General features: G+C 38.5%; 2 protein-coding genes and 1 pseudogene across 2 annotated transcripts in view; 1 reads left to right on the forward strand and 2 right to left on the reverse strand.

Annotated features, from left to right (window-relative positions):
* The window catches only part of DNA2 (DNA replication helicase/nuclease 2), a 56,660-nt gene extending 46,788 nt beyond the window's left edge, over nucleotides 1–9,872 (reverse strand). Inside the window, exons 1-4 of the mRNA XM_007095757.3 lie at nucleotides 9,770–9,872; nucleotides 8,160–8,342; nucleotides 6,150–6,333; nucleotides 3,804–3,949 (exon numbers count right to left, since the gene is read on the reverse strand). Of these exons, the coding sequence (XP_007095819.2) occupies nucleotides 3,804–3,949; nucleotides 6,150–6,333; nucleotides 8,160–8,342; nucleotides 9,770–9,840 (584 nt within the window). The 5' untranslated portion in view covers nucleotides 9,841–9,872. The remainder of the gene's footprint in view (nucleotides 1–3,803; nucleotides 3,950–6,149; nucleotides 6,334–8,159; nucleotides 8,343–9,769) is intronic.
* Nucleotides 4,143–4,220, forward strand: LOC122232181 (annotated as a pseudogene).
* Nucleotides 9,873–19,763: 9,891 nt separating the features above from the next.
* Nucleotides 19,764–21,323, reverse strand: part of SLC25A16 (solute carrier family 25 member 16) — a 49,289-nt gene continuing 47,729 nt past the window's right edge. The window contains exon 9 of the mRNA XM_042961012.1: nucleotides 19,764–19,960. Within this exon, the coding sequence (XP_042816946.1) occupies nucleotides 19,855–19,960 (106 nt within the window). The 3' untranslated portion in view covers nucleotides 19,764–19,854. The remainder of the gene's footprint in view (nucleotides 19,961–21,323) is intronic.

The following is a 21,323-nucleotide window of genomic DNA, read 5'->3' on the forward strand; positions in this document are numbered from 1 at the left end:
AGCTATAGTCATCAAGACAGTATGGTACTGGCACATGAACAGACACATAGATCAAGGGAACAGAATAGAGAACCCAGAAATAGACCCACAAACATATGGCCAACTAATCTTTGACAAAGCAGGACAGAATATCCAATGGAAAAAAGACAGTCTTGGTGCACCTGGGTGGCTCAGTCGGTTAAGCTTCCGACTTCAGCTCAGGACATGATCTCACGGTTTTTGAGTTCGACCCCTATGTCTGACTCTGTGCTGACAGCTCAGAGCCTGGAGCCTGCTTTGGATTCTGTGTCTCATTCTCTGTCTGCCCCTCCCCAACTTGTGCTCTGTGTCTCTATATCTCTCAAAAATAAATGTAAAAAAAAAAATTTTTTTTTTTAAAGTCTCTTCAGCAAATGTTGTTGGGAAAACTGGACAGCGACATGCAGAAGAATGAACCTGGACCACTTTCTTATACCATACACAAAAATAAACTCAAAATGGATGAAAGACCTAAACATAAAACAGGAAGCCATCAAAATCCTATAAGAGAAAACAGGCAACAACCTCTTTGACCTCAACTGCAGTAACTTCTTACTTGACATGTCTCTAGAGGTAAGGGCAACAAAACAAAAATGAACTACTGAGACCTCATCAACATAAAAACCTTCTGGGGGTCCCTGGGTGGCTCAGTTGGTTAAGCTTCCAACTTTGGCTTAGGTCATGATCTCACGGTTTGTGGGTTTAAGACCCACTTCGGGCTCTGTACTGACAGCTCAGAGCCTGGAGCCTGCTTCAGATATTCTCTCTCTCAAAAATAAACTTAAAAAGAAGTTTACTAAGAAACTTTAAAGAAAATTAAACATCAAAAGCTTCTGCACAGCAAAGGAAACAATCAGCAAAACTAAAAGGCAACTGATAGAATGGGAGAACATATTTGCAACAACATATCAGATAAAGTGTTAGGATCCAAAATCTATAAAGAACTTACCAACTCAATACCCAAAATACAAATAATCCAGTGAACAAATGGGCAAAAGACATGAATAGACACGTTCCCAAAGAGGACATCCGGATGGCTAACAGACACATGAAAAGATGCTCAACATCACTCATCACCAGGGACATACAAAAAAAAAAAAAAAAAAAAGGCACTATGGTTTCCTGCCTGCTCACTTCCTTAGACGCTTTAATCTGAAGTAACACCTGCCATGTTGTGAGAACACATTAGACAGCACTACAGAGAGGCTCACATGGCAACAAAATGAGGCCTCATGACTACAACAGCCAGCCAGGAATTCAGGCCTCATGACAACAGCCATGTGAATGCATCATCGTGGAAGCAGATCCTCCCTTCAAATGACCAGCTCCACAAGGGAGACCCCACGGGAGACCCTGAGCCGGTACCTTCCAGCTAAACCACCTCTGAATTCCTAACCTAACATAGTTTGCTAACAGAAACTATGAGGTAATAGATTAGACATGAGTCATTTAAAGCTACTAAGTTTTGATGTGATTTATTTCAGGGGAATAATCAATACAACATGCAACAGATAAGGCATCACTGTATGTTGACTAGGATATGACCAAAAAAAAGTTAAAACTCTGAAGTGCAAAAAACAAGTGTTGGCAAAGATGTGGAAAAACAAAAAACAAAAAAACCCAAAAAAACCCCTCTGTGCACTGTTGGTGGGAATGCAAACTGGTGCAGCCACTGTGGAAAACAGTATGGAGGTTCCTTAAAAAATTAAAAATAGAACTACTCTTTGATCCAGTAATCACACTACTGGGTATTTACCCAAGAATACAAAAACACTAATTTGAAAGGATTTATGCACTGCCTATGTTTATAGCAGCATTATTTACAATAGCCAAATTATAGAAGCAGTCCAAGTGTCCATCGATAGATGAATGGATAAAGAAGATGTGATACACACACATAAACACATGCGCACACATCCGTGTATAATGGAATATTATTCAGCCATAAAAAAGAATGAAATCTTGCCATTTGCAACAACATGGATGGTTCTAGAGAGTATAATACTAAGTAAAATAAGTCTGTTAGAGAAAGACAAACACCATATGATTTCATGCATATGTGGAATTTAAGAAACAAACCAAATGAACAAAAAACAAAGAAAAGAGACAAATCAAAAAAGACTCTTAACTATAGACAACAGAGGGTTACCAATGGAGGTGAGTGGTGGAATGGTGAAATAGGTGAAAGGGATTAAGTGGTACACTTATGATGAGCACAGAGTAATATACAGAATTGCTGAATCACTATACTGTACACCTGAAACTAATATAACACTGTATGTTAACTATAGTGGAATTAAAATTTTAAACTTAATTTAAAAAATAAGTTTCTAATTTTAAAAAATTTTCAAATTTCTAATTACAAAAAAGAAAAATGGGGTGCCTGTGTGGCTCAGTTAACTGTCCCACTGTGGATTTCGGCTCAGGTCATGATCTCAGTTTGTGAGTTAGAACCTTGATCAGACTCTGCATTGAGAGCATAGAACCTGCTTGGGATTCTCAGTCTCTCTCTCCCTGCCCCTCCCCTGCTCATGCACACACACATGCTCTCTCCCTCTCAAAATAAATGAATAAACTTTAAAAAATAAAAATAAAAAGGCAAAATGTAAATAACAGCTGTGTTTTACTGCAATGCAAGATGGCAAATAAGGCAATAAGTAGAACTCTTTAAAGCAAAAGCTTTATGAAATCTACTCATATTCTGAATGTCATGCTATGTAGTCATGACCAAGGGACAGCTTCTGTGTGTTTCAGTTTCTTTCGGTTGCTATGAGATTATATAAGATGTCTAAAAGCACTGAACACAATGCCTGACACGTCAGGGATCTAAAATGTTTTTAGGACAATAGGTCATATGACATTAGTAAATAAGTTGTGTGGCATTTTGGAACACACTTTTTCCATATAAACAGCGAAACAGAATTACATCTGGGAAAAGCAGATTTATGTCAACTAGTCTGGAAATCAAAATTACCACTAATAAAAATACTTCTGTGAAAAAAAGACAGTCTGCAATAGGAGTGATGACAGAACAGCAGATTATGCCAACCCCTCTGCATGTAGTCACTCACAAAATGCCAACAATTAGGGGCACCTGGGTGGCTCAGTCAGTTAAGCACCGACTTTGGCTCAGGTCACGGTCTCATGGTTCGTGAGTTCAAGCTCCACGTCAAGCTCTGTGCTGTCAGCTCAGAGCCTGGAGCCTGCTTCTGATTCTGTGTGTCTCTCTCTCTGCCCTTTCCCTGCTTGCACTCTGTCACTCTCTCTCTCAAATATAAATAAAACATTAAAAAAATAAAAATAAAATAAAATAAAAAATGCCAACAATTAGCCATTTGTGGGTTTATATGTATTTTCTCCACTGTCACAAAAGTCTGCAAAATAGGATTTATTGCCTTTTTCAAAACCTTTCAAAAATAGTAACCTGTTCAATCCTAAAACTAGCAAAGCTAGAATGTAAAACCAAGTCCATCTGATTCCCAAAACCATACAATTTTCAGTATGTCACATAACTAGAAGTAAGGCAAAACATTTTTTACACTGAGAACAGCTGAAGAATCTATTGCACACATGTACAGAATATTCAGATATTTTTAGCTCAAGAGTTTCTATTCTGCAATTTCAGAAGCTCTTCACAGAACTGCAGTGGGGTACTACAACCCTGGAATCTATATTCTAGTATTACTCTGATTTATATTTAATAGTCTAATAGCCAAATACCTTCTGGATTCCAGGAATAGATTTTATAATAGAATTGTACTTACAGCATGTCTTGTACTACTTACATTTCCTTCAGATGTTTTATTTCTTGAATAGTTTGAAAAGCATATTCTTGTAGTTTTTCTGGGGCAAAGCTATTGCTTATTGCTTTTTGAAATACTTCATGAAGAACTGTACCAATCAGCATTTGACGTGTGGCTGGATTACAGCTCTATTTAAAAAAAAAAAATCATATATTTTATTCCACACTATTAACACACATGATCTCATATTTATTACCTATTTTAACTACCATAGCCAAACTGCACTAGTGAGACAAATGCTAAAACATTAAACAATTTTTATTCTAGTAAGTAGAATTACAGATGACTTTCACTTTCTTCTATTCAGAACTACCCGAATTAAAGACTATACTTTCAGGGATCATTTCTATAGTTTGTTATTAGAGAAGTTTCTCTGAACGTAAAGAATTACCCAAATTATTTTACAAGCATGTTATTTTTAAAGAAAATCAGTAATTTCCACTTTGAAAATATTAAAAATAACCTATATGAAAAATTTCAATGTATTTTCAAATACTTAATATATTCTTTTCTAATTTCACTTTATAATCTACCGAAATAAAATGCAATAAAGCCATGGCTCATAAACTCATGTAAGTAAAAGACATTATTCAAACATAAAATTTAAATTTACAGCACAGATTTTTGACAAGTTCTCTCCACTCAAAAAGAAATAGTATTTAAAAAAAGAAAAGGGCGCCTAGGTGGCTCAGTCTGTTGAGTATCTGACTTCTGCTCAAGTCATGATCTCACAGTTCGTGGGTTCAAGCCTTGCATCGGGCTCTGTGCTGACAGCTCAGAGCTTGAGCTTGCTTCAGATTCTGTGTGTGTCTCTCTTTCTTTGTCCCTCCCCCGCTCATGCTCTGTCTCTGCCTCTCAAAAATAAACATTATAAAAAATTTTTAAAGAAAAAAAAAGGCATATTATTTCTCAATTAACCCTTTTCTTAGCCTAGACATCCCCTTTAAAGCTATCAAAAAACTAGATAAAGTCCACCAAAACATGCTTCAGGAATTTAAAAAATTAATTTACAGAGGGATTCTCTGTACTATTCATGCAAGTTCTTAACAAGTCTAAAAGAACTACAAAGTAAAAAGTTTTTAAAACAATTTTGGTTTTCTACATAGATATAAATTGTATAATTTTTAAAATACACTGAAAGGAAGAGGAAACTCTTAATAAAAACCCAGGTTCTTCAGTAAATGGAACTGAAACAAAGAGGGTAAGAATAGGTAGAATACAGATTAAAAGAAACTTAGGAGACCTATCAAAACATAAATCAAAGACTGTTTGGGGGTGCCTGGCTGCCTCAGTTGGTAAAGCATCTGCCTCTTGATCTCAGGGTTGTGGGTTCGAGCCCCACACTGGGTATAGATATTACTTACAAATAAAATCTTAAAAAAAAAAAAACAAAAAACCTTGTTTGAATTCTGACAAACCAACTGAAGAAAAAACTACTTTCTATTAAAGACATTACAGAGAGGGGCGCCTGGGTGGCTCAGTCGGTTGAGCGTCCGGCTTCGGCTCAGGTCATGATCTCACAGTTCATGGGTTCGAGCCCCGCGTCAGGCTCTGTGCTGACAGCTCAGAGCCTGGAGCCTGTTTCAGATTCTGTGTCTCCTTCTCTCTGTGACCCTCCCCCGTTCATGCTCTGTCTCTCTCTGTCTCAAAAATAAATAAACATTAAAAAAAAAAAAAAAAAAAAAAAAAAAAAAACTTTAAAGACATTACAGAGAAATAATGGGACATTATCTATCTGGGCTTTATAGATAAACTGGGCATTATATTAATGAAAGGAAATACTTTTAATTTTATGGTGTATGATAAAGGTATCATATTTATATTTTTAAAAGATCCACCTTCATTTACATGCAAAATAATATAATGTTTGAGAACATCAAAATGGGTATATGGGAAATTATTCGAATCATCTATTTATGTATGTTTGAAATTTTCCAGAATATTTTTTTATGAGAGACAGTCACATTTATTTTTAGTTTATTGGAAATCATATGAAGCCAAGTTTGGAAATTCCTAGAAGCATTAAAAAATATCATCGCTTACATTACTTTTATCATCAGAATTAATTATTTTATTAAGCACTGATCAAGATTCAAAGGATTCAGTCACCTGGACTTGAGTCCTAGCACTGCCACTTATTAGCTACAGTAACTCTCAGCAAGTCATTTAACATTTAACCTCTGAGCCTGATTTTCCTCATCTGTAAAATGCAGCTGATTATTACCATCTACCTCACAGGAATTTGTGACGACTAAATGAAATAAGAGTATAAAAGTGCTCTGTAAACTCTAAGACCCTGCAGAAACATTAGCTGTTAATATTATTCACCCTAAAAGTTTCACTTAGGACAGCTCTTCTCATACATCGAATACTACTGGCTATGCTTGTGCCAGAAATCAGTATGTCTGGATATAGAATCAAATATCCAAAATCTTCATCTATTATCCAAGTATCAGATATGCAGTCTCCCTCCAAATGAATGATGTCCCCCGGCTCCACTGGTAAAGAGCACCTAAAAATAAAGCAAAATATACATAGTTTAGGTTCCTATATTTAAACATGTTAAGGAAGCTTCAAAAAGCAAATGAGTACTTTATCTGAAGGAATAGTATTTGTAAATTTCTGGGTCTTTCAAAATAATTTAATACTAGGATGCAGTCTTCAGAATCAACTCCTACTCATTCTACTCCTTTCTACCTTTGAAATACAACTGAGAACACTCAGGGGTCTTCCTTAAATACCAAAAAGGAAAACTGCTTAGTGTTAGCATCATTTACTGCAAAAGCTATCAAATCTTTAATAGCGTCAATACATAGCTCCACTTATGGATTAGCTTATTTCAATAATAATTCTCTCATTCTTAAGATTTCTAGCATTTCTACAGTTTCTGTAAGTCTTGAGACATGAAGACAAACCCAATGTGTTAAGAATAAAAACATACTGGGGCACCTGGGTGGCACAGCTGGTTAAATGTCCAACCTTGATTTTGGTTCAATCTCATGAACCGTGAGATTGAGCCCTGATTTGGGGCTCCAGCATGGAGCCTGCTTGGGATTCTCTCTCCTCTTTCTCTGTTCTTCCCCCAAGCTAATGTGCACACACAACTCTCTCTCTCTCTCTCTCTCTCTGAAAATAATAAATAAATGCTAAAAAAGAAAAAAAAAGAACAAAATCATATTTATCATTCTTATCTAGACAAAGAGCCTAAATAGACAAAATTAGACCTCCACTTTCTCTGAATTTCCCCTTTACCCCTCACATACCATACTTTGCTTGTGTAGAGAAACCTAGAGTTTCAGAATGTTCTTATGCTGTAATTAATTTTGCTTTTAGTGAAAATAATTACGAGTTTTAAGCTGCAATCTTAAAAAGTACTGGGAAGGGGCGCCTGGGTGGCTCAGTCGGTTAAGCGGCTGACTCCGGCTCAGGTCATGATCTCGCGGTCAGTGAGTTCAAGCCGCGCGTCGGGCTCTGTGCTGACAGCTCAGGGCCTGGAGCCTGTTTCAGATTCTGTGTCTCCCTGTCTCTGACCCTCCCCCCATTCATGCTCTGTCTCTCTCTGTCTCAAAAATAAATAAACGTTAAAAAAAATTTTTTTTTTAAAGTACTGGGAAACTTTGGAAGTAGTCATCTAATAAGGCCATTTATTGGGTTTGGGCCCCGTGTCGGGCTCTGTGCTGACAGCTCAGAGCCTGGAGCCTGCTTCGGATTCTGTGTCTCCCTCTCTCTCTGCCCCTCCCCTGCTCATGCTCTGTCTCTGTCTTAAAAATAAATAAAAACATTAAAAAAAAATTAATAAGGCCCTTTGTAGTTAATTTTCTTTTTTTATGCTTATGTTTTTGGGGTTTTTTTAAATGTTTATTTATTTTTGAGAGAGAAAGTGAACAAGAGAGGAGCAGAGAGACGAACCCACAAACCATGAGATCATGATCTGAGCTGAAGTCAGACGCTTAACCAACTGAGCCACCCAGGTGCCCATATGTTTATTTTTGAATGAGAGAGACAGAGCGTGAGTACGGGAGGGGCAGAGAGAGAGAGAGAGAGAGAGACAGAATCTGAAGCAGCCTCCAGGCTGAGCTGCAGCACAGAGCCTGACATGGGGCTTGAACTCACAAGCTATGAGATCATGACCTTGGCCTAAGTTGGACACTTAACTGACTGAGCCACCCAGGTACCCCGTACTTAATTTTCAAATGACAATAAAGATCAAGTTTCAGAATAAGGGCTTTGAGATGCTGAGGTAATAAGCAAAATGTTTACATGGAATTAATTCAGGTTCATATCTGCTCCCTTAAGACTCTTAAGCCAGATCAGTACTCAAAGTCACACAAAAATTACCAGTCATTCCTAAGGATACACAGTTCTTTATATTCTAGTGACTGAGAAGCAGTGATGATTAGGTGCTTTTCATGGTTTCCTTCTTCATTCTGTACAGTATTGACTGCTAATACCAGGTACCGGTTATCCATTCCTCGGCTCAGAACTGTTTTAGAAAAGGAAGCTTCCACTTTCTTCTGAAATCTGAAGCATACACAAACAGAACTACTGTAGCATGAAATAAGATATCCAATTTCCTTTATCTACAAACCAGCCTTCTAGTTTTCTAGGTTTGTTTCTTCTAGAAAGCTTATCACAATGACCGTTAGCTAAAATACGTAAAAATTAAGAGAGCAAGGGCATAGCAGAATTCCGATTATAAAACTTCCCAAAAGTAATGCCATTTAAAACATGCTTATGATACGAGTTTTTCCAAACACTGTATAGGTTCTCAGGAGCCCTGTGAAACATCCATGATTATGAGGATTAAGGATAAATTGAGAAATATCAAATAACAAATTCCTACCACTGGTGCAAGCCCTCCCAAAGTACAAATAAAAGCAAATGTCTTGTACACCATCTTTTTTGTAAATGAAAGGTATTGTTAAGGAAAACCATAGTGGAGGTGGTTTGCTGAAATCCTACCTTGAGCCACAGTATTATATCAATCTTTAGGAGCCTACTTAGAAATTATCTAGTCGTACCTACTATTTAATGAAGAAAATCTTTCTGTAAAATCTCAGTATGAATCAACTAGCGCCTACTTCCTAGAGAAAAGCAAGCTTAATACCTGTCACATTAGTTCATTCATACAGTGACTCAACTCAGAAATTTCTCATTTATAATGGGCAAGTCAACTGCACAATACTTTTATCCATTGATCCTAGCCGCCTGAAAACTATGCAGGACTGCTCTAACCGCTCTAGAAAATATTAAGTCCCTCTTTAGTCCTTCCAGTTTGATTGCAGTCTTTATCAGTGACAGTACAAGAGTCCACAGTCATTACCTCTCTAATACCAAATGCCTTCCTATTACCCTGAAATTATCTTTGTCACCCAACCCTAGACTCTTACTACTTTGTAATCGCCTCATTCACCTACTCCAGGGAGCCTCAGGCTGTGAAATTCCCAAAGGTCAGTTGGGACACCTTGAGGATCTCGCAAAGGTATTGCTGATCAAAACCCAAAACGCAAAGACCCGTCAACAATAATTATCATTATTATTAATTGAAAATAATTCCACATTATGCTGGTCAAGTTGCCCTGACCATTTAGTCCAAGTTGAGGATGTAGAGTTCTCCGTGGGATAAGTTTCTCCAACTACATAAGGAGAAAAGCATCTAGCAGTTGCAATTTCCTTTTATGAAGGCTAGTTTAAGGTGACTGGCACTCCCCGAATACGGGCAGGAATGAACGGCTGAGTAAGCAGTTTTCGGGCTTTGGCCCAAGTGCGGACCCAAAGAGAACCCTATGAAACAGATCCCAGCTCGGGAAACTCGTCCGGCACCCTGGGACCCGAGCGGGATCATTTTATCCCAAGCCTGGCTTCCCGGAGGCGTGGGTGCCGCCTCTCCCGCTCCTTTCTTTCAAATCTCCCGCCTTGCTCCCAAACCCTCCCTCCGCTCCGCTCACAGCTCCGCCGGAGGACCAGCCTCTCCCTCTAGACTCTTCTTCAACAGCTCCAGTTCTTCCAGCTGCAACATCCCGGGGGAAGACACTGCAAACACACGCCAGTTAAAACCAGGGAAACGGAGAACCTCAGAAAAAGAAAAGAAGCGCGAGTCCGCGAGGCGCCGCACGCATGCGCATGTCCGCCTGCCCACCGCAGTCCCAAGTGACCTGCGCGAAGCAGCCCCTCCCAGCCCGGCATGCTCCACGTGGAGAGCGGCACTTGGGCGGAGATTTTAAAAGATCCTTGCTCCCTTGCTTATGCGTTAGGAAAATTGGGGGTGTTCTTAATCTGGCCCAGACAAATATTCTCGCATTTTCTCTAGACACGCCAACGCATGCTCAACACACACTCTTAGAACAGAACCAATTACCCAAACCCAGGCGTCCCTTGTTAGCGTTCAGAATTTTCTATTCTTTTGGGAGAAAACCTCGCCTTTTTTTTCCGGAAAATTGAGAAAATAGAATTCATCAGGTAGGAATTTCCTCATGATACCACGACTTTCTACAAAAGTACTAATATCCGTGCTTGTCTTATATCCTCTTTCCACTTTTTCAACTGTGGACAAAGTCCACTGATCAATGAACAATCCTATTTGTACTCTTTCAAGGGCCTTTTTTTCTTCAGCTACTCCGTCATTCTCTTGTATCATCAATGTGGACCTCACCAGTAGGTTCCTCCCAGACTTGTAATGTGGCCCAGTGTCTCCCACCTTTAAAAGATGTTACCTTGGGGAGCCTCGGTGGCTCCCTTGGTTGAGTGTCTGAATTTGACTAAGGTCCTGATCTTGCTGTTGGTGACTTAGAGGCCCTGCATTGAACTCTTTGCTATCCCGGAAGAGCCTGCTTTGGATCATCTGTCCCCCTCACTCTCTGCCCCTTCCCTGCTGGTTCCATCGCAAAATAAATAAACTTTAAAAAATAAATAAAACAAAATAAAATAAAAGATGTTGCCTTGTTGGATTTACTCCATCTCTCTCTTGGCCATCCTGAGAGCAAAACTTTATTTTTTTATTTTTTCAGTAATCTCTACACCTAACATGGGGCTTGAAGTCACACTTTGAAAGAGTCACTGGCTCCACTGACTGACCCAGCCAAGTGCCCCTATCCTCCCATTTAAAAATAATCTTTATGGGGGCGCCTGGGTGGCTCAGTCGGTTAAGCATCCGACTTCGGCTCAGGTCATGATCTCGCGGTCCGTGAGTTCGAGCCCCACGTCAGGCTCTGTGCTGACAGCTCAGAGCCTGGAGCCTGTTTCAGATTCTCTCTCTGGCCCTCCCCTGTTCATGCTTTGTCTCCCTCTGTCTCAAAAATAAATAAACGTTAAAAAAAATTTTTAAAAAAAATCTTTATGGGGCAGCTGGGTAGCTCACTGGGTTAACCATCTGATTCTTGATTTTGGGTTAGGTCATGATATCATAGTTCTTGAGTTTGAGCCCTTCATGGGGCTCCCAGCTGACAGCATGGAGCCTGCTTGGGATTCTCTCTTTCTCTCCCTCTCTCTCTGCCCCCACCCTACTCTTAATTTTAAAAAATCAAAATAATTGTTATTAAAAGTTGACTTTTATATTCGTGTTTATTCATACAAAATTATGAGAAATTTCTTGGGGGGGAAAAAAAAGCCCTGCCTGTAATAGATACAGATTTTCTTTCTTTCTTTCTTTCTTTCTTTCTTTCTTTCTTTCTTTCTTTCTTTTTCTTAACTTCTTTCTTTCTCTTTCTTTCTTTCTTTCTTTCTTTCTTTCTTTCTTTCTTTCTTTCTTTCTTTCTTTCTTTCTTTTATGTCTGTTTTTGACACAGAGAGAGAGAAAGGGAGAGAGCAAGCACATGTGGGGTAGGGGCAGAGAGAGAGAGGGAGACACAAAATCCAAAGCAGGCTCCAGGCTCTGAGCTGTCAGTACAGAGCCCCATGTAGGGCTCAAACACATGAACCATGAGATCATAACCTGAGCCAAAGTCAAAGGCTTAACGGATAGAGCCACCCAGGCGGCCCAATACATACAGATTTTCTACCTGTGACACAACACTTATCTGGTTTTCCCCCAACCTCACAGGCCCCCTTCAATCTCCTGTATTGTCTCTTCATTTTCTGCCCAATCTCTAAATGTTGGAAGTCCTCAGAGTTCAGTTTCTGGACATATTTTTCTATCTACCAGTTCCCTAGGTTTTTTCAGACATTGTCATGGCTTAATTTTATTATTATTTTTTTATTCTCGTGGCTTTAAATACCATCTCTATCCTGCCAATTCTCACATTCATGTGTATAGGCAAGGCTTTTCCTCTGAATTCAAAAACACAACTACTGCTTGATATCTACACTTAGCAATATGGGGGGGGGGGGGCGGAGTCTTTAATTATAACATGGCCAAAATGGAATTTTTTATTTTCTTGACAGACCCATTATTCTTCTCAGTAATAGCACTATCCACCCAGAAGACAAGGCTAAAAACTCAGAAGTCATCCTGATTCTTTTCTGTTACTACTCACATCCAATCCATAGGCAGACACATAGATTCAACTTCTAAAACTATCTTAAATCTCTTCATTTGTTTCCGTCTCCACTGCCACTACCCTATCATTGTCTCTAACCTAGAAAACTGCAACACACTGTTTTGTTCTAAGTTTATTTATTTATTTTGAGAGAGAGGGAATGCATGCATGTAAGCAGGGGAGGGGCAGTGATTTTATTTTTAAGTAATCTCTAAACCCAATGTGGTGCTGGAACTTACAACCCTGAGATCAAGAGTCACTCTGTCTTCTGACTGAGACAGCCAAGTGCCCCGGTCTCTTCTGTTCTAATGTGATTGTTTTTTGTTTTTGTTTTTATTTTTATTTTGAGAGAGAGAGAGTGTTTGAGTGGGTGGTGCGGGGGGTGGGGGGTGCAGAGGGAGAGTGAGAGAGAGAATCCCAAGCAGGCTCCACACTCAGCACGGGGCCAGAAGTGGGGCATGATCCCACAACCGTGGGACAAAGACCTGAGCCAAAATCAAGAGGCAAGTGATCAACTAACTGAGTCACACAGGCACCCCTAAAGTGATTAGTTTTTATAATGAATCAATGGTGAATTTTGCTAAGTACTTTTTCTGCATCTATTGAAGGATCATGTGCATTTTCTCCTTAATTCTGTTATTATTGAAAATTACTGACTTTATTAAACAATTTGGCAATCCTAGGATAAACTCGGATGTATCTCTGGGTTTGATTTGCTAATATGTTGACTACTTTATTTTTTATTTATTTTATTTTTAATTTTTTTAATGTGTATTTATTTTTGAGAGCAAGAGACAGAGAGTGACTGGAGAGGGACAGAGAGAGGGAAACAAAGAATCCAAAGGAGGTTCTAGGCTCCGAGCTGTCAGCACAGAGCCCAACATGGGGCTGGAACTCACAAACCACGAGATCATGACCTGAGAGGAAGTCTGACACTTAAACGACTGAGCCACCCAGGAGCCTCTATTTTCTTTTTTTAAAGTAATCTCTACACCCAACTCATGACCCTGAGATCAAGAGTCACATACTCTACTGGCTGAGTCAACCAGGTGCCCCAATTTGATTATATGTTGTTAAGGATTTTCCAATCTTTGCTTTTGAAAGATACTGGTCTATAATTTTCTTGTAACAACTTTGTCAGGTTTGGATATCAAAATTATGCTGGCATCATAACATGAGTTGGAAAGTGTTCTTTGTCTTTTAATTTCTGAAAGTTTATAGATTCTTTCTTTCTCAGATGTTCATTAGAATTCACATCTGAGTCTGGAGTTCCTTTTTTTTTTTTCCTTTTTTAAAGATTTTATTTTTTAATGTTATTTACACCCAGAATAGGGCTTGAACCCACAAACCCAAGATCAACAGTTCCACACTCCACTGACTGAGCCAGTCAGGGACCTGGAGTCTGGAGTTTCTTTCTGGAAGAATTTTTGATGAATTCAATTTTTTAAATTGGCTGTGAAGATTTGTTTCATCTATGGTAGTTTCTATGGTGTGATTTTCAAGGCATCTGTCCATTTCATCTAAATTGTTAAATTCCTTGGCAAAGAGTTACTTAGGAATGCTTTGTTATCTTTTTAATATTCGTAGGATCCATGGGCGCCTGGGTGGCCCAGTCGGTTGAGCGTCCGACTTCAGCTCAGGTCACGATCTCGCAGTCCATGAGTTCGAGCTCCACATCGGGCTCTGGGCTGATGGCTCAGAGCCTGGATCCTGCTTCTGATTCTGTGTCTCCCTCTCTCTCTGCCCCTCCCCCGTTCATGCTCTGTCTCTCTCTGTCTCAAAAATAAATAAACGTTAAAAAAATTAAAAAAAATATTCGTAGGATCCCTAGTGATGTCCTCTTTTTAATTTTTTTTAATTTTTAATGTTTATTTTTTTATTTTTTTTTAATGTTTATTTATTTTTGAAGGAGAGAGAGGCAGAGTGTGAGTGGGGGAGGGGCAGAGAGAGAGAGAGAGAGAGAGAGAGGCACAGAATCTGAAGCAGGCTCCAGGCTCTGAGCTGTCAGCACGGAGTCTGACGCAGGGCTAGAACTCACAAACCGTGAGATCATGACCTGAGCCGAAGTCGGACGCTCAACTGACTGAGCCACCCAGGTGCCCCATTTAATGTTTATTTTTAAGAGAGAGAGCACAGGAGTACTTGTGCACACACAATTGGGGGAGGGGGAGAGAGGAAATCGCAAACAGGCTCCAGGCTCTGAGCTGTCAGCACAAAGTCTGATATGGGGCTCGAACTCACTGACCAAGAGATAATGACCTGAGCCAAAGTCAGATACTCAACCAACTGAGACACCTCTTTTTAGTTCTTGGTGTTAGTAATTTATATTCTTTCTTGTTTAGTTATCAGTCTAGCTAGGAACTTACCAATTTGTTGATCTTTTCAAAACACCAATTTTGGGGTTTGTAATTTTATCCGTTGTCTTAAATTTTGTTGATTTATGTTTTGTTTTCTTTTTTTCCTAAATGTTTATTTATTTTTGAGAGAGAGAGAGCGTGAGCAGGCCAGGGGCAGAGAGAAAGGGGGACAGAGGATCCGAGGTGGGCTCTGCGCTGCATCTGCAAGCCCAATGTGGGGCTCAAATTCACAAACCATGAGATCATGACCTGAGCTGAGGTCAGACACACAACCAACTGAGCCACCCAGACACCCGAGTTCTGTTGTTTTTTTTTTAATTAAAAAAAAGGTATTTATTTATTTATTTATATTTATTATTATTATATTTATTTATTTATTTATTATTTATTTATATTTATTTATTATTTATTTTTGAGAGAAAGAGACCAGAGCATGAGCCGGGGGGGGGGGGGGTGTGCAGAGAGAGAGGGAAACACAGAATCTGAAGCATCCAGGCTCTGAGCTGTCAGCACAGAGCCCGAAGTGGGACTCAAATGCACAAACCATGAGATCATGACCTGGGCCGAAGTTGGACACTCAACTGACTGAGCCACCCAGGTTCCCCTTCTGATTTCTGTTTTAACTGCAAACTTTGTGGACAAAGTAGAGTGATCTTTGTAAAAACATAATCAGACAGTTTTATTCCCCTGCTGAAAACCTTCAAGCATTTCCTATTGTATTTAGGATAAAAAACAAAATTATTACCATATCCTTTAGAGCCCTCAGTGGTCTGGCCTTTGTCTATTTCTCCAACCCCATTTGTTGCTACTCATTCACTCACAAAGTTTCATTCACAGTGGACTTTTGACAATTCCTATGCAAGCCAAGCTGTTTCCTGTTTAAGGCTATTCTCTTCACCTGAGGCCATTCTGCCCCCACAATTCTGCATAGTTATTTCCTTTTTATCCTCCATGTGTCAGCTTAAAGTATAGCATATTAAAGAAACTTTTCCCTGATGATTCTAAAGTAGCTCTCTGATCCTTACACCCAACAATTATTCTCTATAATGTGGCCTATTTACTTAATAAGCATTTTCCATAAACTATCATAATTTTATTGATTAGTTTATGTTTATTGACATGTTCCAAATTTATTTGACGTTAGAGTGTCATCTAAATAGGATATTACTGGGGCGCCTGGGTGGCTCAGTCGGTTAAGCATCCAACTTCCGCTCAGGTTGTGATCTCCCAGTTCATGGGTTTGAGCCCCACATCAGGCTCTATGCTGACAGCTCAGAGCCTGGAGCCTGCTTCAGATTCTGTGTCTCCTTCTCTCTCTACCTCTCCCCCGCTTGTTGCTCTCTCTCAAAAATAAACATAAAAAATGTTTTTAAATAGAATACTACTGTGTTGAAGTATAGCATCATGGCTAGTAGAGTAGGCTGTAGATTCACTGGCTGAATTTGAATCCTAGATCCACCACTAACTGTGTGAATTTGGGCAAGTTATTTGATCTCCCTGGGCCTCCGTTATTCCATGTGTAAAAAAGGGGTATCAAATAGTACCTATCTTATAGTTGTTGTAGAGATAGAGTTAAGGCATTGAAAGTGCATAAAACAAAACCCGGAACATAGTAGGTCCTCAGGAAATATGCATGACTTATTTGTCATCAATTTCTAAGGCCTAACGGTGTCTGTTATTCAAAGAATTGATGTGAGGAATTGTGTAAAGTGTTCAGTTGTTATCCAAGTATGTCAGGTATCATTGGCCCAACTCCTCAAGGCAATGCGTTATTCACATAATACAGGTTTTATTATTTGCCATTCATCTTTGCTCAAATTAGCAACATTTCCTTCCTTCCTTCCTTTCTCTTTTCTTTCTTTTTCTTTCTTTCTTTCTTCTTTCTTGTCTTTCTCCTTCCTTCCTTCCTCCCTCCCTCCCTCCTTTCTTTCTTTCTTTCTTTTTCTTTTTCTTTCTTTCTTTCAAGACAGAGACAGCATGAGCAGGGGGAAAAGCGAGAATCCCAGCACAGAGCCCAATGTGGGCCTCAGACTCATGAAACTGTGAGATCATGACCTGAGCCGAAACCAAGAGCTGGATACTTAATTGGAGGAGCAACCCAGGCGCCCCAGTAACAAGACATTTCTATGAAACAAAACAAATGAATTTCTTAATTGTTCTTCCCATGGTCTAATTGTGCCTTATTTCTGCCTACTGAACATAAGGTCTCCAAAAACGGGACTGAGCCTTCCTTTTTCCCATCAGTATACATCACTGAGCACCTATTATGGTGCCACATCCTGTGCTCCTTATAGGAAATGAAGGCATGGCTCTGCTTTGGAGAGAACCAGTTCAGGGGACACAGGTAAAAAGGTAATTACCATAAAGTGTGGTACATACTGTATTAGAAAGATACCTGGTGTTAGATGCTACTGAACATTCAAATCAGACTATAAGTACAGCTAACAGATCTCCCAAGGTAAGCCCCCCATTATGCTGATACAATGCCTGACACACAATGGATGTTGAATACCCAAGGGGAGAATAGTGTAAGATATTATTATATATACCCATTAAACTTTCTTTTTTTTAAAGTTTTATTTATTTATTTATTTAAAAAAAATTTTTTTTTAACGTTTATTTATTTTTGAGACAGAGAGAGACAGAGCATGAACGGGGGAGGGTCAGATAGAGGGAGACACAGAATCTGAACCAGGCTCCAGGCTCTGAGCTGTCAGCACAGAGCCTGACGCGGGGCTCGAACTCACGGACCGCAAGATCATGACCTGAGCCAAAGTCGGCCACTTAACCGACTGAGCCACCCAGACGCCCCTAAAAGTTTTATTTATTTAATGTTTATTTATTTTTGAGAGAAAGAGCGTGAGCCAGAGAGGGGCAGAGAGAGAGAGAGGGAGCCAGAGGATCCGAAGCAGGTACCAGGCTCTGCACTGACAGCAAAGAGACCAATGTGGGGCTTGAATTCACGAACCTCGAGATCATGACCTGAGCCAAAGTCGGACACTTAACTGACTGAGACACTCGGGCACCCCTACCCATTAACCATTCTAACTCCATACCCTTGAAAACTAGGAGTGGTACCTCACTTACTGCCTAGACCAGACCACTGTCCCATTCTATAGATCAAAGGGGTATTCTCAAAAAAAGCAGTAAAAGAGTAACAATGGAAATCAAAACAGAAATAGTCAATCTTCAGTGGAAGATAACCTGGCAAGATACACTTTGGGTCATCAATCTGAAATAAATCAAATATAACTATAGTCATTATTTTAAATATTCTTACATTCTGACTATTGATGTTTATCATTTGTGCTTTAATAATGTGAATAGTTAAAAAAGAGAAATAATGATCCAAATATGAATAAAATTCTGTAACATAGAATGCAAATTTTTATTTAAAAAAATATTTGCAGTCCTCTTTTATTGATAACATAACTGAGATATTTATTTCGTACATTTAAATTATCTTGTGACTTGATAACAATATTTAGCTACAATATAGCCCAGAAATGAAAATATACAAAATACTTTCAAGAACACACGTATTTCTACCTGTGGGGTACACTTACAAATCATACAAAGACACATATTTATTTTAAAATAAAGACTTTGAAAATGAAACCAGTTCATCTAATTTTTACCAAAGTATAACAAGAAATCTTTTATGCAAACAAAATTAAAATTGAAGCAGAAGTAACACTTTTCGATTTAGTTTTCTAATGTCCTAAAAATCACATCAATTAGATGGTAACTAGACTATTGTGGTGATTGTTTTGCAGTAAATACAAATATTGAATCATTACATTGTGCACCTGAAACTAATATATTGTTATATGTCAATTTTACCTCAATAAAAAAAATTATAAAGTTAGAGCAGTTAAAATAGTTTGCATTGATCAAAAAAAATCACATCAATTCTACAAATTGCTATGTCTGAGGACAGAACTGTATTTGTTCCCTTTCCACTTCTGTCATGCTTACAGTAAAAGATAAAAGGTACTCTAAACACAATAAATGGAATTCTTATATTTTAAACCATTTTAATATAAAGGATAGCAAATCAAATCAGTTTTATGTTTCTACTTAAGTTTATATTGCACTAAAATTATTTTACATGGAAGAACTAGTTGATGTATCATGACAAAATACCTTAGAAACATTCTTTGACATTCACATCTATATTAATAGATATTTCACAGTTCACTTAAATAAGTTTTCTAGTATATACCAAATCATCTAACAAAAACAAATCTATAATGCTAATCTGTTTTGAGAGCAAAGATATTCAGTATTTATTATTACTGCCTTTGGGAAATATATTGACTTTTAAAAACAAATTTAAGTCAGTCATAGTACCTAGTAATAACATTTGAGCAACACCTGAAAATTCTTCATTTATTGTTGAGCTTCTACAAGGCTAATTTTTAAATACCGCATTTATTTTATTTAAAAACAAAGAGAAAAAGTGTCAGTCCTTTTATGCAGTGGAGCAGAATTATGAGAAGAGAGATACTAAGAATAATGTTCAATGCTGGCTTCTAAACTACTTCCCTCCCACCCCCCCGCCGCCCCAGTAATCTCTACACCTAACATGGGGTTGGAATTTATGACTCCAAGATTAAGAGTCGCATGCTCTTCTGGCTGAGCCAGCCAGGTGCCCCCTAAGCTACATTTTATAAACATAAAAATTCAGTTCTCATCATTCTGCTGCAATATAACCAAGCCTGTTTATTACAATAATAATAACCAATGTTAGAGTCTTTGAAAATCATGATTATACTTAAAGCTTGGAATTAAAGCATGATAAAGCCTAATGGCAACCTCTTGAATCCCATTTTAAGTTAGTGCTACTCCCAAAAAACATTTTAAAACAGTTTCAAATAACCTAACTGATTAGCCAGCATCAGCTTAGGAATTTTTTTCAATGTTCTCAGTTATAACTTTTGGCATCAAAAAGCACGGTAAGCACTTTTGATTTGTTATGAATAAAAAAATCAAGTACTAAAATACCAGTGGTTCCTGTGACTAGGCAAATAGCCCCCTTCAAGTAATGTTCCCCTCAAAATTAAAAGAACATTTATGTCTCCCTGTGAGAGTTTACTCAGGAAAAGAAATCACGATTTTCTTCAGTTGAGGTGAAAAAACTGCTTCATAAGTTCGTATGTTGTAAAAGCCACTGCTTGAGAGGGAATACAGCGAATGTAATTAAGAGATAAGCCACGATATAATCCTCTTCGAATTCCATGGTGTCCATAGACGTACTTCATAGTCTCCCACATGGTACTGAAAGACAATAGTTAAATGATGACACCTTTATGCCCACTGATGAGATATTTTCAGGATCCATAATAGCATTTTTAAAAGAAGTCAAAATGTCAAGGGCACCTGGGTGGCTCAGTCAGTTGAACATCTGACTTTAGCTCAAGTTATGATCTCACAGGTTCGTGACTAAGATCCCCACATAGCTCTCTGTGCTGACAGTGAGGAGCTGCTTGGGATTCTCTCTCTCTCCTTCTCTCTCTGCCCCTCCTCTACTCACCAGATCTTCTGTCTCCCTCTCAGCCCCTCCCACACACCCTCTTTCCCTTTCCTTCAAAAATAAATAAACATTTAAAAAAAAAAGCCAAAATGTCATCTTGAATAGCTTTTGGAAAGCAAGTGTTAAAACAAGGTGAAAAGTCACCATAAAACAGCAATTCATTCCAAACAAATACAAGCATTATACACAGAATTGCCGGCTGATTAATACAATTTACTTTGTTTGGACTATGTAAAATTTACTGGCAACACTATATCATAAAAATATTTGAAATATTTATGTATTCTTTTTGACGGATGTATGCTCAGTTGCCCATCAAGCTTCCATTTCAACTCAACTTTTATACTACAACTAGCAGATGGTTATAGAACTAAAGGTTAGAGGACTATCAGATATAGGCAATAAAGACTTTCTAGTTTCAGTGTTCCTTCCTTTCAAACATTTTGGCTTTTGCCTTTCTCTTTTGATAGGCAATCTGGACTAAAATCTTCAAAAAACCTTTTAGGCAATTCAAAGGCAATTCAAAGTCCTGAGCAAATATTCTGCTCTTCCCCTGAGGAACAACACACCACCCAGAAAACAGAATGATTCTAAATCTCTACAGATTATAGAAAACTCTAGAGCTGTGCTGGGTAATGATGGTAGCCACTAGCCATACATAGTTAGTGAGCACTTAAAATGTGGCAAGTCCAAATTGAAATGTGCTGTCAGTATTAAATACACCCTGGATTTCAAACACTTAGTTTCTTTATTTTTTTAATTTTTTTACATGTTTATTTGTTTTTGAGAGAGAGAGAGAGAGAGCGCCAAGAAGGGGCAGCGAGAGAGAAGGAGACACAGAATCTGAAGCAGCCTCCAGGCTCTAGCCGTCAGCACGGAGCCGGATGTGGAGCTCGAACCCACGAACCGTGAGGTCATGACTTGAGCCAAAGTCTGGCGCTTAACTGACTGAGCCACCCAGGTGCCCCTCAAACAAAGTATTAAAAAATGGATGCAAAGTCTTGAGATGTTGAAGTGATAATATTTTTGATATATTAGGTTAAATTAAAATATTTAACTTTTTTTTAAGTTTATTTATTTAAGTAATCTCTACACCCAACATGGGGCTCGAACTCACAACCCCAAAATCAAGAGT

Source organism: Panthera tigris, chromosome D2, assembly GCF_018350195.1.
Source record: "Panthera tigris isolate Pti1 chromosome D2, P.tigris_Pti1_mat1.1, whole genome shotgun sequence".
Taxonomy (NCBI): Eukaryota; Metazoa; Chordata; class Mammalia; order Carnivora; family Felidae; genus Panthera; species Panthera tigris.